This window comes from Harpegnathos saltator, unplaced genomic scaffold, assembly GCF_003227715.2.
Source record: "Harpegnathos saltator strain DR-91 unplaced genomic scaffold, Hsal_v8.6 scaffold55, whole genome shotgun sequence".
NCBI classification, from domain to species: domain Eukaryota; kingdom Metazoa; phylum Arthropoda; class Insecta; order Hymenoptera; family Formicidae; genus Harpegnathos; species Harpegnathos saltator.
This window is the reverse complement of record NW_020230371.1, coordinates 202,566-217,032: the sequence shown is the minus strand read 5'-3', so window position 1 is coordinate 217,032 and position 14,467 is coordinate 202,566. Positions and strand designations below refer to the sequence as shown.

General features: G+C 56.3%; 1 protein-coding gene across 1 annotated transcript; it reads right to left on the bottom strand.

Moving 5' to 3' along the window:
- Window positions 1-3,227: 3,227 nt before the first annotated feature.
- Window positions 3,228-13,851, bottom strand: LOC112589583 (uncharacterized). The gene is made up of 3 exons (XM_025303480.1): window positions 13,647-13,851; window positions 12,602-12,811; window positions 3,228-12,153 (listed from the first exon to the last, which is right to left on the bottom strand). The coding sequence occupies exons 1-3, from the start codon at window positions 13,674-13,676 to the stop codon at window positions 3,478-3,480; spliced, it is 8,916 nt and encodes a 2,971-aa protein (XP_025159265.1). The 5' UTR covers window positions 13,677-13,851; the 3' UTR covers window positions 3,228-3,477.
- Between the last annotated feature and the right edge of the window lie 616 nt (window positions 13,852-14,467).

The window sequence follows — 14,467 nt, the reverse complement described above, 5'->3', positions numbered from 1 at the left end:
ACTTCGCGATATTTCGAAGCAAGTTACGTGGTCCCTAAAGTCCCGCGAGTGAGCTTGACGTTCGAAGAGCAGAGCGTCGGGAATAACCCGGGTGACTCGGGGCTCGAGCGAGTTTCCTCTCGCGCGGAGCGCATCTGACACTTCACGTGCGCACTTCACGTGTCGTCGCGACCACGAATTCACTCTGATCGATTCAAACTCCATCCACTCACGGGGACGAGGAATCCGCGAATGGCTCCGGCTTTCTTTTCATCATCGTTCCGAGTGAATTCTCCGTCGCGCCAGGATTCTTCGCGCTTTAGAGGACACGGAGTGTCCTCTACTTACTCGCAAGTGCCGAGCTGCCGTCGGCGTCGGTCAGCCGACGAAGCGAAGTGAAGAATACCCCGAATTTTATTCGCTATCTCGAGCGTGATTTCAACGCGCTTTCGCAGGATCAACGGAAAGCAACACGCCGGTGCAGCGCGCGTCGCGCGTCGCACGCGCGCGCGGCAGAGCCGGAGCCTTTCTCGCGGCCGCCGGTGACGGATCGGCGATCTCTCTCGCGGGATATTTATTCGATCGATACAATCGCGATATACCGAAGCCGGGAACGCGCCGCGCCGCGCCGGCGGGATAAGTTTAATTCGCATTCGCCCCCCCGCCGCGCTTTCCCTGGCGAGGAGGAGCGGAGGAAGAGGAGAGAAGAGCTACGCGCGCTCGCATCGTTAAGACGTCAATAAACGCGCGTGAGCGCTCGGCCGGCCATGTGATAAGACGTCGGGAAACGAAGAAGAAGAAGAAGGCGAGGTGCATCGAGGGTGCATCTGCGGTACGAATCTGCTGGTTTACGGACGGTGCGCGCGGCCGGGCGCGTCTATATAATTATTCCCGATGCAGGATACACATATCTTTATAAGGAAGGGTTCACGTGTTGCACGCGCTCGCTCGCGCGAGCGCGCGCGGCCGCGGGTATCCGCCACGGTATCTTTATGGCTTATTGCAACGCTTTAGGCAACTTCGTGATCAACGGAGGAGGAACGGGAGTGCGGGAGTGCGGAGAGAAAGAGTAGGGAGAGAGACTGAGAGAGAGAGAGAGAGAGAGAGAGAGAGAGAGAAGAGAGAGAGAGAGAGAGAGAGAGAGAGAGAGAGCGCGCCGTGATCCTCGGGCTCGGACGGACCGCACCGCACCGCACCGCACCGCACCGCGTTTCTATCTAGATTGCGCCGAGGCATACACATAATTGTTTTCATATTACCGCGCGTGTGCGAAAAATGCGGGGATTGAAGACGCGGAGGGGTGGGGGGAAGGGGAAGAGAGCCTCTCCGAGGCGTCGGACGCTTCTTCAGTCGCGTCTCGCAGGAACACGCCTCTATTATACGACGTTAATAACATATATTCAACGAGCCGAGTGCTAAAGACTGTCTCGCGCGACCGGGGAGTCGGTTAATTGCCGTGGAAGGATCCACCGTCGGCTAACGAAAAGAATCGATCGCGCACGACAAAGAGAAGATCGTAACTGTTGCCGGCCTCAAGAGTCGAGAGGACACAGAGCGCACGCAGTTCGTGGAATATATTTGTTAAAACGTCGAGACTCGCGGAAAAGAAGACGCTCTGAACAGAATTCCCATCGACGGAAAGAGGTCGTCCCGCCGCTCTCGCCGGCAAAGAGAGAAAGAGAGAGAGAAAGAGACAACGTTATCCCCTCCCGCCCCCGCTGCCCCAATCTCCGTCGCGAGGTACAATGTATCGCCCAGCCGAGCTATCGCCGAATCGTTCGCGAAACGCGACACGCGGACTCTCCCGCATAACGCGGACGGTCCACGTACGCGCGTCTCTGGTTCACCTTACGGAGATAAAGGGGGACAGGAACTCAGATGGAGAGATAAACAGATTGAGCGCGCGGGCCGGGCGAGCGGAGAGAGAGAGAGAAAGAGAGAGAGAGAGAGAGAGAGAGAGGCCGGGAGAGTATACTGGTTCAAGGGACCAACAATGCCCTCATTCAGGCCTCGTACACACGGGCGCATTATTGAATTCAGCCGCCTTCAGAGACAGATAGAGAGGGAAAGGAGTGACGGGGAGAGAGCCAGAGAGGGTTACGCGGACGGACAAGCGGCGAGGGGGGCGGGCTGGGCGCGAGGGAGGGGGGAGCGGGCTGAATGCTATCTATATTATCCGAGCAAGGGTTTAGCCGCGCGCTCACGCTGTTTGGCGTAGATCGAGATTATCTTCCGCGGTATCTGAAGCCGCAGCCGCGCGCCAAGCCGCCGAAAAGCGAAGTGCTCGCTTCGGACGAAAGGAAAGGAAGGAAGAGAGAGAGAGAGAGAGAGAGAGAGAGAGAGAGAGGCAGGGAGGGGGACGCGGACACACACGGGGGATGGTGCGAGATCGCCGCGAGATACGTTTGTGCCTCGTACACGTCTAGCCTCCAAATCTAATGTGACGTCTGTGTCACGTACCTCCTTCCACGCGCAGCTCCATGTCGCGCGCATAAACGGTCCTCTCCTCCCGCCCCTGCGTCTCTCGCCCTCCTCGTCGTCGAACGAACGCGCCCCTATACGCACGCATCGCCGGCGCCGTATCTGCGCGTCTCTTGTCGTTCTCCCTGTCTTTCTCCACCCTCTCTTTCTCTTTCTCTCTCTTTCTCTCTCTCTCTCTCTCTCTCTCTCTCTTTTCCTCTCCCCCCCCTCTCTCTCTTTCGCTGTACAAACGTGGGACATGTACGCGTTAATACGAGTGTCAATCCTGATATTTCGCCCGGCGGTTCCGGTCCTCTCTTTCTCTCTCTCTCTCTCTCTCTCTCCCTCTCTTCCCCTTTATCTCTCCTCGTCCAAAAGCTTTCTCTTACGCGGGATTCTCTCTTCTTGGTTCCCATCTTGGATTTTTACCGGTGAAAACTGGTCGAGCAACGGCGAGAATTGGCGGATCTTGCGCCGGGCAAGCGGCAATTCCGAGCCATTATACGATTGGTGTTTTCGCGCTCAACGGCCGAAAGTACAACAGAGTTTGAGAACCGGAAGCGACCCGCCGTTTGAGATTTGCTGAACGTTCGGTTAGACGAGTTAGAGTCTGGTTAGAGCGGTTAGAGGGCCGGAGGAGGGGAAATGCGCGGAAATTACGCTAACAAGAGATTCTTCGCGGAACGCCCGTCGCTCCCATTGATGCTCGATTAAAAATACCTCCGCGACATCTCGACGGACGTGACAAAGAATGAAAATATATATTTAATAAATGTATATTTCATCGTTCTCGAGAGGTATCGTTACGCATCTTTATTCAACGCGTCTATTCAACTAGTCCAACTAAGAGTATCTTCTCGTTCTCAATTAGAAGCGATAAAATGTTCTCTTCCTCTGGTCGTCCCGACGCGACCGGGCGACGCCCGCCGCCGCCGCACTCCTCGACGCGCTTCTCGACGCCGACGTCTCTCTCTTCTCCTCGGCATCTCTCTGACGAATACTCGATAAGCGCATCTCAGTAGATTCACCGGACGAGACTCAAGTTCGCGTCGAAGCTCTCTGCTCCCGTCGTCGCCTTTCCCGTTTCTTCTTCGCCTTGTCTCGCCGACGCTTCCCGCTCGAGTCCTTCTTCGCGGTGCTCGCCTCCCTCGTCCTCGCCTTCTCCGTCGGCTTCTCGGCTAGCAGTTCCTTCGTGAGAGACAGACTGTCTTCGTTCTTCTGCAGCGTGTCGCGAAACATCCTGAGATCCGGCGCTGCGCTTCCAGCTGCACTTCCGTTATCGGAATTGTCCTCGAATTCGACGTCCGTGCTGCTGTCTGGCCGGATCAGGAGCCTGCGGTTGCTCGACTTGCGACTCTCCCGGTGCGCTGCGTACCTCTTCCGTGGCAGCTCCTCCGACGGTAACTCTCGCGACGCCACCGGAAGCGGCTTAACTATTCGTTTGTCCGACATGTTCGAGTTGTCGACCTCGACGTCCACGTAACCGAGCGCGTTCGAACTCGCCTGCCGACTCGAAGAATCGCCCTTCGCTCCTCCCTTGCCGGAGGAGGAAAAGCCCGCATGATCGCTCGGTCGATCCTCTTCGTCCGCTTCCTCCTCTTCTGCAGAACTCTCCGCTGATACGCTCGTCGAGCTATAAACCATCACAGACCCTTTGCTTTTCTTTGCTTTCGCCGGAGAGGAGTTGGTGTTTCTCTCTGTGTTACTCCACGTTACCCACTCCTGCGTGCGATGTTTGCTCGACCGTTTGGATGTGCTCGACGACTCCTGAAGAGTGACCTCGTGTGCAATGTCCTCAGTGCGCTCGGAAACGGCGTCGGGAGTATCCTCGTGGTAAGACTTCCCAGAGCCGACGCCTTTATCAACTTCCTCGGACGACGCGATGGTCTCGAGCATATGGTGGACGGCGGTCTCCAAGGACTCCTTGTTCTTCAGGATAGAAGCCGATAATTTCGGCGTATTTTCGCTCAATCCGAACGATCGCAACTCGGAGGACTGCGGGGAGTCCTCGAGCATCCTCATGGCCGGCGCGACGACGTCGTCGTTGAGATCGACGGCTTCAGCTCCTGGACCGTCGAGCTTCACCAGCGGCAACAACGCGCTTATTTGCTGCTTTACGTCGTCGGGTACCTGAGATACGTGCTCGACGAGGTGCTCGAACAACGCTGTCAGATATGTTCCTCTCGTCGCGTAGGCTAGGTGGTCGAAGCCCACGGCGTGTACAAGATTGTCGTACTCGTTCTCGAAGAACATTGCAACCTTCACCGCTCCGGCCTCGTCTGCCTTGCTGTAATCGACAGCCTTCATCACACCATACAGGTCCACGTTCACGTTCGAGTTGGCTGCGTATTTCCTCAGCTCGATCGGTTGCGCACCCGGGCCTGTCCTCAGGATCTTGTCGCTGAAATATTCCAGAGCCTCTTGCTGTAACGGATCCTCCTGCACCGTGCGTAGTCCTTGGCCCAGATCCACGACAGCCTGCAGAAGCTGACCTTTGGTCACATAGTCGAAAGGATCCTTGGGCAGCTTGAGTTCACGCAGCAAGTTGGGGATAGAGAAGAACCTGATGATACCGCGAATGATTCTCTCGTCGCGGGTCTTCGGCAACGCGAAGAACAGCGTCTGCACGTTGATGTCATCCATCGTTCGCGGGATCACGTGCTCGATCTTCACCTCGTTGTTCAGGACCTTCTTCAGGTAGTCGGACGCTTCTCGCAACCCGTGCGTGCCGTTCATCGGGGGTGTCGCCCGCAAGATGTCGCTGAGCGCGACCAGTCGCTCTCCGAAGGTGGGGTACTTGGTGCGATAGTCGGCCAAGATCACCTGCAAACTCTCGCTGACGATGTACAGCCTGATGGGGTTCACTTTGCTCACGTGATACCTGTAGTCTCGCATCTGCTTCAGCAGCAACTCTGCCTCTTCCTCGCGAATGGAATGCCAAACAACCGGCTTGAGCGACTCGATGGTCTCTTTGATCGCCAGATCGACGGGAGCGTTCTCCGTCAATTCCAGCATACTAAAAAGCAGTTGCTTCGACGTGCCGTCCTCCGGCACGAACTGTCGTGTCACCAACTGCTCGATGTCTCGACACTGCATGAGGAGTCGTAAGTCATCGTACTTGTCCTCATGCGGGATCTCGTCGATCGCTCGGCGCACCTCGTAAGCGGACGGGTAGTCTCGCATACGGAGGATCACGTAGTCGTGCAGAAACACCTCCAAATCGTTGAGCAGAGATTTGCTCTTGATGACGTCGGGTCGACGGATCAGCTCTTTCAACGCCGCCCGCAGGACCATCGGCAAGGATCCGTGAAAATAGCCGCGATACACGTCCTCGATCGGCCTGGTCAAGTTGCCCGCGTGACCCAGGGTGTAGAGTCTCATCGGGACCAGTTCCTGCTTGAATGGTTCCTGCTGCAAACCTTCCTTCAAAGCGTTCACCAGGTAGGTTTCTCCCTGATTGCGAAGAAGATTCACGGTAGCCTCGAACGCGCTCTTCACCGTATCGTTGAGCCGCACCTCTCTTATGAACAACTTCGAGAAGTGGACGATCAACGACCACTGGTGTTGCACCGTGTGCTCCGGCAAGAACTTGTAATTCGGCGGTAATATCTTCTCCAGATACTGAGGACTCACCACGAGCTCGCGATAAGCCTTGTACTCGTCCGCGGCGAGCCCGTCTGCTTGATTCAGCTTGTCCATGACTTCCGTGGAGACGTTCACCTTGTCCGGCAGAGAGCGCACGTTCGTCTCCAGCGCATCGAGCGCGGAGAACATCCTGTCGTTCTGCAGCTCGTGCGTATTCCTCAGCGCGGTCAGCAGGTCAAATATGCGCTGCTTAAAGGTTGTCGCCTTGTACACGTCCAAGTCCCAGCTGAGGAGCGACGAGACATCCAGCTGGGATAGATAGCGCAGCAGCGACTTGATGGAGGTGAAGTGGGTGCAGGGTATCTCCTTGATCAGAGCCTGCACGTGTTCCCGTGTCACGTCCAAGTCGGGCATTTTGCCGAGGAGTGCCTCAGCGTTGGTCAATGCCTGCTTCGTGCTGACGTCCGTGGGATTCGCTAGTTTGCAGTAGTGGAGGATCTTGGCGATCTTCGTCTTCCGCGTCTGCAAGGCGCTGAGGTCGAAGCCAATGGGCAGGTAGCCTACTAACGTCTTCAGCCGGCAATTCGTCACTAAGTGTCTCACGTAGAAGGAGCGTAACGGCAACTGCAACAGCAGCTTCTCAATGTCCGAGTCGTTCAGCCTCGGCATGTCCGGCATCTTGCTGACGATCCTCCGGACGAAGCTGACGGAGTCCGCCGACGAACGGAAGATCTCGCTCTTGGACAGCTCGTCCAAGATCGCCAGCAGCCGCAGTTTCTTCGTTTTATACTTGGTCAGCTGGAAGTCCGCCGGCAAAGCCGCGATCACCTTCTCCGTCGTCATCTGAGCCTCCAACTGCTCGATCTGCTTATACCGTTCGAACGGGATCTCCAGGATGATCGATCTCACGTCCTTGGTGTCGACCACCGCTTCCTCCAATATCACGGTGGGGATTACTTTCGCCAACTCGCTCACAAGCGCGTCAATAGCCACCTTGGTCTTGTCGGTCTTCTTAGAACCGAGAGTGACGTCCAGCATGACTAAAATGTCGTGCAACGCTGTCCTGACGTTGGACACTCTTTTCAGGTCAAAGGTTCCAGGTAATAATTTCACTAGCACCGACGGCTTCAGGTATACCTTGACCAGTTCTACGTGAGGTATGCCTTGGCTGGGGATTATCTTCAGGATCGGCGCAAGGTCCTCCTTACTTATGATTGGCACGTCTGGGTGGTCCTCCACTTCCCGTAAAAGCGCCTCCAGTTCTACCTGCGTGTCGGTGTTGGATCTTAACAACTGCCGCAGCAAGTACGAAGCCTTCGTCTTGAACGTCGGCCGGCCGCGGAAGTTGAAGGACTCTGGTAACAGACCTAGCAGAGTCTGCGGATTCAGGAACTCGCGTAGCTTCGGTGACGACATGTTGAACAGGCTGACAAAGCTGAGGTCATCAGTGGACAAGCGATCGACAGTTTTGTCGGAGCCCAACAATCGCCTCGATTGGCTCTGCTCGAGCAAAGACTGCCTGGTGAACGTGATAGTCTGGTAGAGAATCGCTCTGCGTTTCAAACTAGACACCCGCAGCAGATTTTCCAACACCGCGACGAGGGCGTGAGTCGACGTGCTGTATCGGCCGTACTTGAAGTCCGGCGGCAGATACTTGATCATGTTGTCGTGATTCAGGAAGATCTTGAGCGGGACCAAGTCATACTTGAGCTCGAGACTCGCCAAGGTGCGATGCATGCTCTTCACGTCCTCCTCGGTGACAAAGTTAAAGCGCTCCTCCAGGTTTTCGCGCAGTTTCTTCACCGATCGTTGAATGTTCTTGTTCTCCAGCCGGTCGTCTTCAATCAGAGACAACAGGTGAAGCAGCTTCTTCGCAGGTGTGTAATACGGCTTCCAGTTCATATTTTCGGGGATGTGCTCGAGGACCTCGTCGGACCGCAGGAAGTTCTTAACGGACGTAAAGTCCTTTCCGCGCGGTATGAGACTAAGCGTCACCTTCCAATCCTCATCGGTCAAGGATCTCTTCGAGGTCGTGTCGACGCCCATGGTCAACATTAGAGCCCTCTTGAAGGACAATAGATGTCTCTGCATGTCGTCATCGACCTCTGCCGCTCCGTGATCCAACAGAGAGTCGACGATGATTCGCAAGAGCTCGTTATCCTCGTCAGGTATCGCAGACTGGTCGTCCAAGCTCAGATAGCCCAACACTTCGGGCTCTAAGACGTGGTTCAAAAAGTCCACGTTGACCTGTCGGACATGTTGAAGCTCCAACAACAACGGCTTGAGCTGAGCGACGGTGACGGTCGGCCGGATGTTCAGTCGCTCGATTTCGGACAACATGGCCTTCAGCTCGCTCGCTACGGTATAGTTGTCGCGAATTTCCGGCAGACCCGCCATGTTGAAGAGCATAGCGCTCAACGGATTGTCCGATTCGGCGATCTCGTTGTCGTACGTGAGACGGGACAAAGTGTCGTCGTTGAACAAGTGCTCGATGAGCCGGTACCGTCGCATCACATGACTCGGTATAGTATTCACTATATCCACGAGATCCGACAGCAGAATATCGGCCGGTGCTCGAGCCGGTGTGTTTTTCAGCGCGGAGAGCGCGTCGAGGAATCGCGTATCGTTGTTTGTTCCGTCGCGTTGTCGCTGGAGAATCTCCAGCAAGGCGCGATAGCGTTTCTTGGGATCCGCGATCGCGAGGATGGCTCGCCCGACCTTGTCGTTGACGTTGTTCCTGTGCAAGAACAACCTGATGGGAGCGAGCTCGCTCGTATACCCGATCCCGACCTCGTCGAGCACGGTCAACAAGTCGACGTCCACTCCGAACGTGATCACATCTTGCCTGACGGTGTTAAGCAGCCTGGAGACTTTGCTGTTCCGTTGAATCGCTTTATGAGACAACAAGGTACGCAGCAGCCCCAACAACGTCGCCTTGGCCGACTTGCCGGCGCGAACGACCTTGATCTTGATCTTACTGAGACCGGCGACGGTGAGGAGGTCCTTCACGGGATCGTAGAGAGCATCCTTCACCACGGCGACAGTCCTCCTCAACGACTGCACGTTCGCTCTCCACCCGTCTAGCTTCATTTCGACCTTGAAGATAGCTCTCAAGAGCGCTGAGTTATCGGCAACCTCGGCTCGTTGCTTCACGTGATGTAATATCGCCAGCAACAACTCTTCGTTGGCCGAGAAATCAGACTTCCTCATGTCTACCGGAAGAATACTGTACACCCAATCCGGCGTCAGCAATTTTCTCAAAGGTGCGGCAAACGTCTCAACCGGCAAGAACGACACGGCCTTTGCGATTCTTCTCTTGCCGGTCTCTTCGTCCGAGTCTTCGTCACACACGAGTTCCGCCAGAGCCATCGTCGCGGCCTTCTTCAGCTCGTCGGAGGTGTTCTCGTCGTGGATGATCCGCCGAAGGTAAGTCTCCGACCAAGCTTGCCGCTCTTCAGGCGCTACCGTGACGTTCTGCAGCTTCAAGTTCGACAGGAGCGGCTCATAAGCCGCGTCGCTCGGATCCTGCAACGTCTGGATCAGATAAGCCGAGATCGGCGTGTGACGCTCCGTTGATCGACCAGCCACGCCGCCGTCCAGGGAGCTCAACACTGCCCTGACCCGCCTTAGCAGCAGTTTCTCAGCGCGCACCATAGGAGACTCGGCCAGACTCTTCAGCAAAGTGATCAACGCGTCGCATGCGTCTGCAGCTTCCAAAGCCGCGAGGTCAACTCGCGGCACGAGCGTCATCAAGTTCGCCTTCCTCAGCAGCAGAATCACGGGTTTCGCATACGTGGTGCCCGGCAAATATTCCAACATCGCGTTCAACGTGCGTTCCTTCAGCATATCAATGTCCACAACGGCCTTGTCGCTCATGACGCTTTCCGCTCGCTTCACCACGTAGGCTAGGTGCGAGTTGTTGGCGATCTCATTCACGGGGTAACTCAGCAGCCTAGCGAGAACGGCCTCGGGAGTGCCGCTGATGGAAACGTTCCAGTGGCTCACGTCAGCGTACACCGGCGAGTTCAGGATCTCGTTGCGGAGGGCTTTGCTGTGCGACAACAACTGTCGCGATAAATACACAAAATCGCCGCGGTCGAAAGGCCGAGGTGGCAGCGGGGGCCCGTCGAAGCTGTCGAGCGCGAAGCTCAGAGCCCCCGCGAGCTTCGGCTGCATGGCTTTCAAGCTGACCGTGCGCAAGATCAGCGACAGTACGTCCGCCGACGTGTTCACGCCAGCCAAGCTGAACGTCGGCGACAAGTACGCCAGCAACTTTTGCTTCTTGAAGAGCACCTTCAACGGCAGGTAGCGCGGGTCATTGTCGATGCCCGCCAAGTTCTTCAGCAACTGCTGCAGCTCCTCCGTGCCGTACAGATTGACCAGCAACGGCTCCTCGAGATAATTCCGAGCATTGTTGAGGACCCTGAAGAGAGCTTCGTTGGATTTCACGAGCGGCAGCGCGAGTGCTCTCTTCAGCATCGCCGAGAGCAGGCTCCTCGGGCTCTCGTACTCAAACTTGTTGAACTCACGGCCGAGGAGCTCGAGAACGTTCGGCTTGGACAGGAAGTTCAACATCGGCGCAAAGTTCTCGCTCCTGAAGGCATTCGGTATGCGCATCAGTAGGGAGAACAGGTCGACCTCCACGTTCGTCGAGTCGTCTCTCTGAAAGACCACGCCGTAGTCATAGATCTGTTCTCGTCTGCCGGCCACCGCGTGGACACGGCTCTTGTAGATGACGTCGTCGAGCGCGGTCGCTCTCGGCTTGCTCATCGGCAGGTTCTTCAAGCGAATCAACGAGTTCAACAGCAGCTCCCGAGGATCCTCGCTCGCGCGTCTGTCCCCGAGCGCATAGGTCCAAGGTAGCTCCTCGGTCAACAACGGACGCAACGTTCGCATCGCGTCGACGACCTCCCGCTGCAGGCAAGGGGTATCGAAGGTGTCCAGGTAATCGTTCAGCTCATGGACACTCACCGGCGTCACGTAGTCGTCGGAGTCTTCGTTCATCAGCCGCTGGGAGACGAAGGCACACAGCAGCGACAGCGGCTTCTTCATGTGCCGCAGAGCCGGCTTCTTACGGAGCCGCAGGAGCACCTGCAGAAGAGCGTGCTCGCCGCTCTCGTAGAAGCCGACGTCGAGGTCCCGCAGGAACGAGTCGTCCAGAAGATCCGCGAGGCTTCTAGCCACGAACACGACGTCCAACGGGTACCGTTCGCCGCTGATCATCTCGAAGATCCTCCTCGGCTCATCCTTCCAGGCTGGAGCTTTCGGATAGGAGCCCACGCCGAAGTTCTGAAGCAACACGGAGACCGCTTCTCTCGTCACATCGGACGACCGCTCGTCCACTTCGAGGCGCTCGAGGACCGCCCGCAGGAAGTCGTCGGCGCTGTCCAGGTTCGGCTCCATGTACTCCAGCAGAGGATCCGCCGGGCGCGAGCGTTCCTTCATCCGCAGCGCCACGAACTCGATGGCGCCGGGCACCTCCGGGTCCGTCGTGTCGAACGACGGCTGGTTCAGCAAGATCGCCGACGCGGTGCGCAGGTTCAGCAGCTCGCTGTCGTTGCGGGCCGTCCGCAGCAACAAGTCTGTGGCCGCCGCCAAGGTCAACGGTACCCCGCCCGGCCGGCGCTTGTCCAGCGAGATCGCCCGTAGCATCGCGCGGTCCAGCTCCGTCAACATGTCGTCGAGCGGCGCGCGCTCTATGCCGGCCGCCGGGAAGGCGCTTATGCAGAGCGACGCGTACTCCGAGACGAAGCGGCTGCCGACTCTCTCCAGCATCTGCAGGAGCTTGTACAGCTGCTGCAGCGGCGTCCTGTCGCGCAGCGCCGGCAGCACATGCAGCAGCTCGTAGACGGCCACGTGACGAGTCCGCACGACGTCGTGGATCAGCTCCAGCGGCACCCTCGCGTCGTCCTCCAGGCAGAGCAGCAGCACGCGGCCCAGAGCCGTGACCAGACGACCTCGCAGGACCGCGGCGGTCTCTAAGCGCGAGACAACGTCCTGCGCGGTGATCGGGGCGGCCGACGGGTCCTCGTCGACGGGAACGGCTCCTCCCATTGATCTCCTGGCGGAGCAGCGTCCGCTGGCGTGATGACGCTTCCCGCCGAGGTCTGCCGAGGTCTGCGAGGGTGACTGCGAGTCACGCAGTGCGAGAAACGGCTACTTTACTTATCTTGTTCGTTACTTATTCACTCGTGGATTCGTGTGTGCGCTACTTTATCTCTCTTCCTTTTGTAATAATCTCTCTCGACGGCTCTTTCGTCCGATCAAATAACTTTACCCGGCTCTGCTATATATAAAATGCTTGCCATTGTAGAAAATTATAATTGTAATGTATAATAACTGTAATTATAATTATTATAATAATAATAATAATAATGTTACAAATGATAGATTTATTCATTGTGATCTCCTTGTGATCGAATCATTCGCGTCGTCGTTGCCCTTCTCGGTTTTGTTCTCGATTTTCCTCTTCCTCAGATCGATCAAGTATATCCCGTTTGTCGGGTTAACGCGCGCGAATTCGCGTCGCCCGGCGAAGAGTATGTCGGTGTTGTCTCCCTCCGGCCTGACTACTCACCGACACTCGTCGAGCGGCGACAGAGCCCGCGACGAGCAGCTGCGAGAACAACACCGCGGCTATCACGGCGAGCGCTGCGATGCGATTGATCCGGAATGGAATTCGGAAATTTGCGGCGTCGGATCGACGACGTACGAGCGACATGGCGCTCTCGCTGCCTGCAACGTGGTCGTCGGGATAACCGAGAGCCGCGTCGCTCGCATTAGTCACCTGCGGAGAGATAGTAAGTTGCACCTTAAATCTCTCTCACTTACCTTACGACTTTTCTCGTCTCCCTCCCTGGCCCCTTCGGTTTCGGAACGACGGTGGGTGCGACGGAGGGATGATATATTTAATCCGATTCTCTAATTTCGCCCGCGCGCAGGTGTTCTCTTATTTTGCGGCGTGTTACGGCTGCGGATCTTTTACGTCCGCGCTTATCTCAAGTGCGCTACGCACGCTCGGATAGCGCGAAATTAAAACAAGCGCCGATAAGAAAGTAATCGCCGCTCGATTCGAGCTCAAGGCGCGTCGTCTCAGTCGGTCGCCTCGTCGCGCGATCGTCTCGAAATTGCAATTTCACGCGGATGTGTTCTGCGCGCCGAATATTTCAGCACGGCAACGGAAGCAAATTCGTCGTTCCTGCGAGCGAAATATGCGGGAGTATACGCGCAAATGGGCACACTTCTTAAATTCGTAAGATCCCCCCCCCCCGCGCCCCGGGACTCTTTCGCTCGATCATCTCTCAATCGCCGACTGACTCAATCTCGCCTATCCAGCTATCTCTCTCTCGTTTCTCTTTTCCCGCACAAATTTTTGTCGAAACGCAAAGTAAGCACTGGGCCGGCTAACGACGTTCGACTAGGAAAGGAAAAGAGAAAAAAACACGAGTTTCCTCGCGGTCGGCGATATCGCGGCGAGATCGCGGGTGTGTTTTCCGAAGGAAACGACGCCGACCTGGAAACGTCGCTCAGCGTCGCGGGCGAGTATAGGAAGCAGAAGGAAACATTTCGAATACCTCTCACGCGACTCTAATATCGTCATTATCCATCGCACAGAGACTCACCAAGCAACGGACACGGCGCACGTGTCGCATAGTAAAGCGATTTCTCTTCGCGAGCGCGATCCAAGCGGCGGCACGTTTCCGCGTCTCCTCGAGAGCGCCGGACTCGGTGGACTCGTCGGAGACGTCGACGTCGGGGCGGCCTGTGTCCGCGGCGAGAAATCGCCAATCGATTCCCCGGGGCTCCGCCGAACGCTCTTCCGCCTGGTCAACCGAAACGGCGCGAGTCACGCTACGTGGAGCGTCGCAACGCGGCGGCGAATGAAGCGATAATGCAGCCGCGGCGAGGAGCATCTCGCGCGCGAGCGCGAGCGCGAGGCGATAACGCGAGCGCGACAAGGAGCATAGGAATAAATGGCGCGCGCGAGTTAAGGTGTGTAAAATCGCGGGCGGACCTTCTCCTGCGCGCTTAACGAGTGGAAAATCGATACCGGGTGTACGAGCGGCGCGAGCTTCAATAAAGTCTTAACGTTCGGAAGGCGAGAACTTGCTCGACCGGCCTTTCTAATCGCTCCCATCGTATCCGCGGATATAACACGATGCGATACGCATATGCGATATAAATATCAACGTAGTAGACTGCGGTGCAATTCGTTGCGAATGATGCGAATTTGACGCGATGTGTAATGTTGTGTAATACACGAGAAGAAACATAAAATGAATATCATATCATAAGATCATAAAGTATCGCAAGGTGACGAGACATAATGTAGCGTTAAAGAGAAAAGTTGCGTGTCACGTTAATTTTACAACTATTTATTGACTGCTTGAAAAAGGATACTTTCTGTTCAGCATTTTACAAGTATATTCAAGTGATCTCAAGT

Bases quoted from the DNA above. Each gene is read 5' to 3' on its own strand.
- LOC112589583 (XM_025303480.1), bottom strand. From the start codon at position 13,676: ATGCGACACGTGCGCCGTGTCCGTTGCTTG. The intron at 12,812-13,646 runs GTGAGTCTCTGT...ATCTCTCCGCAG, and splicing joins TGCGCCGTGTCCGTTGCTTG to GTGACTAATGCGAGCGACGC. The intron at 12,154-12,601 runs GTGAGTAGTCAG...CGTGACTCGCAG, and splicing joins TCGCCGCTCGACGAGTGTCG to TCACCCTCGCAGACCTCGGC.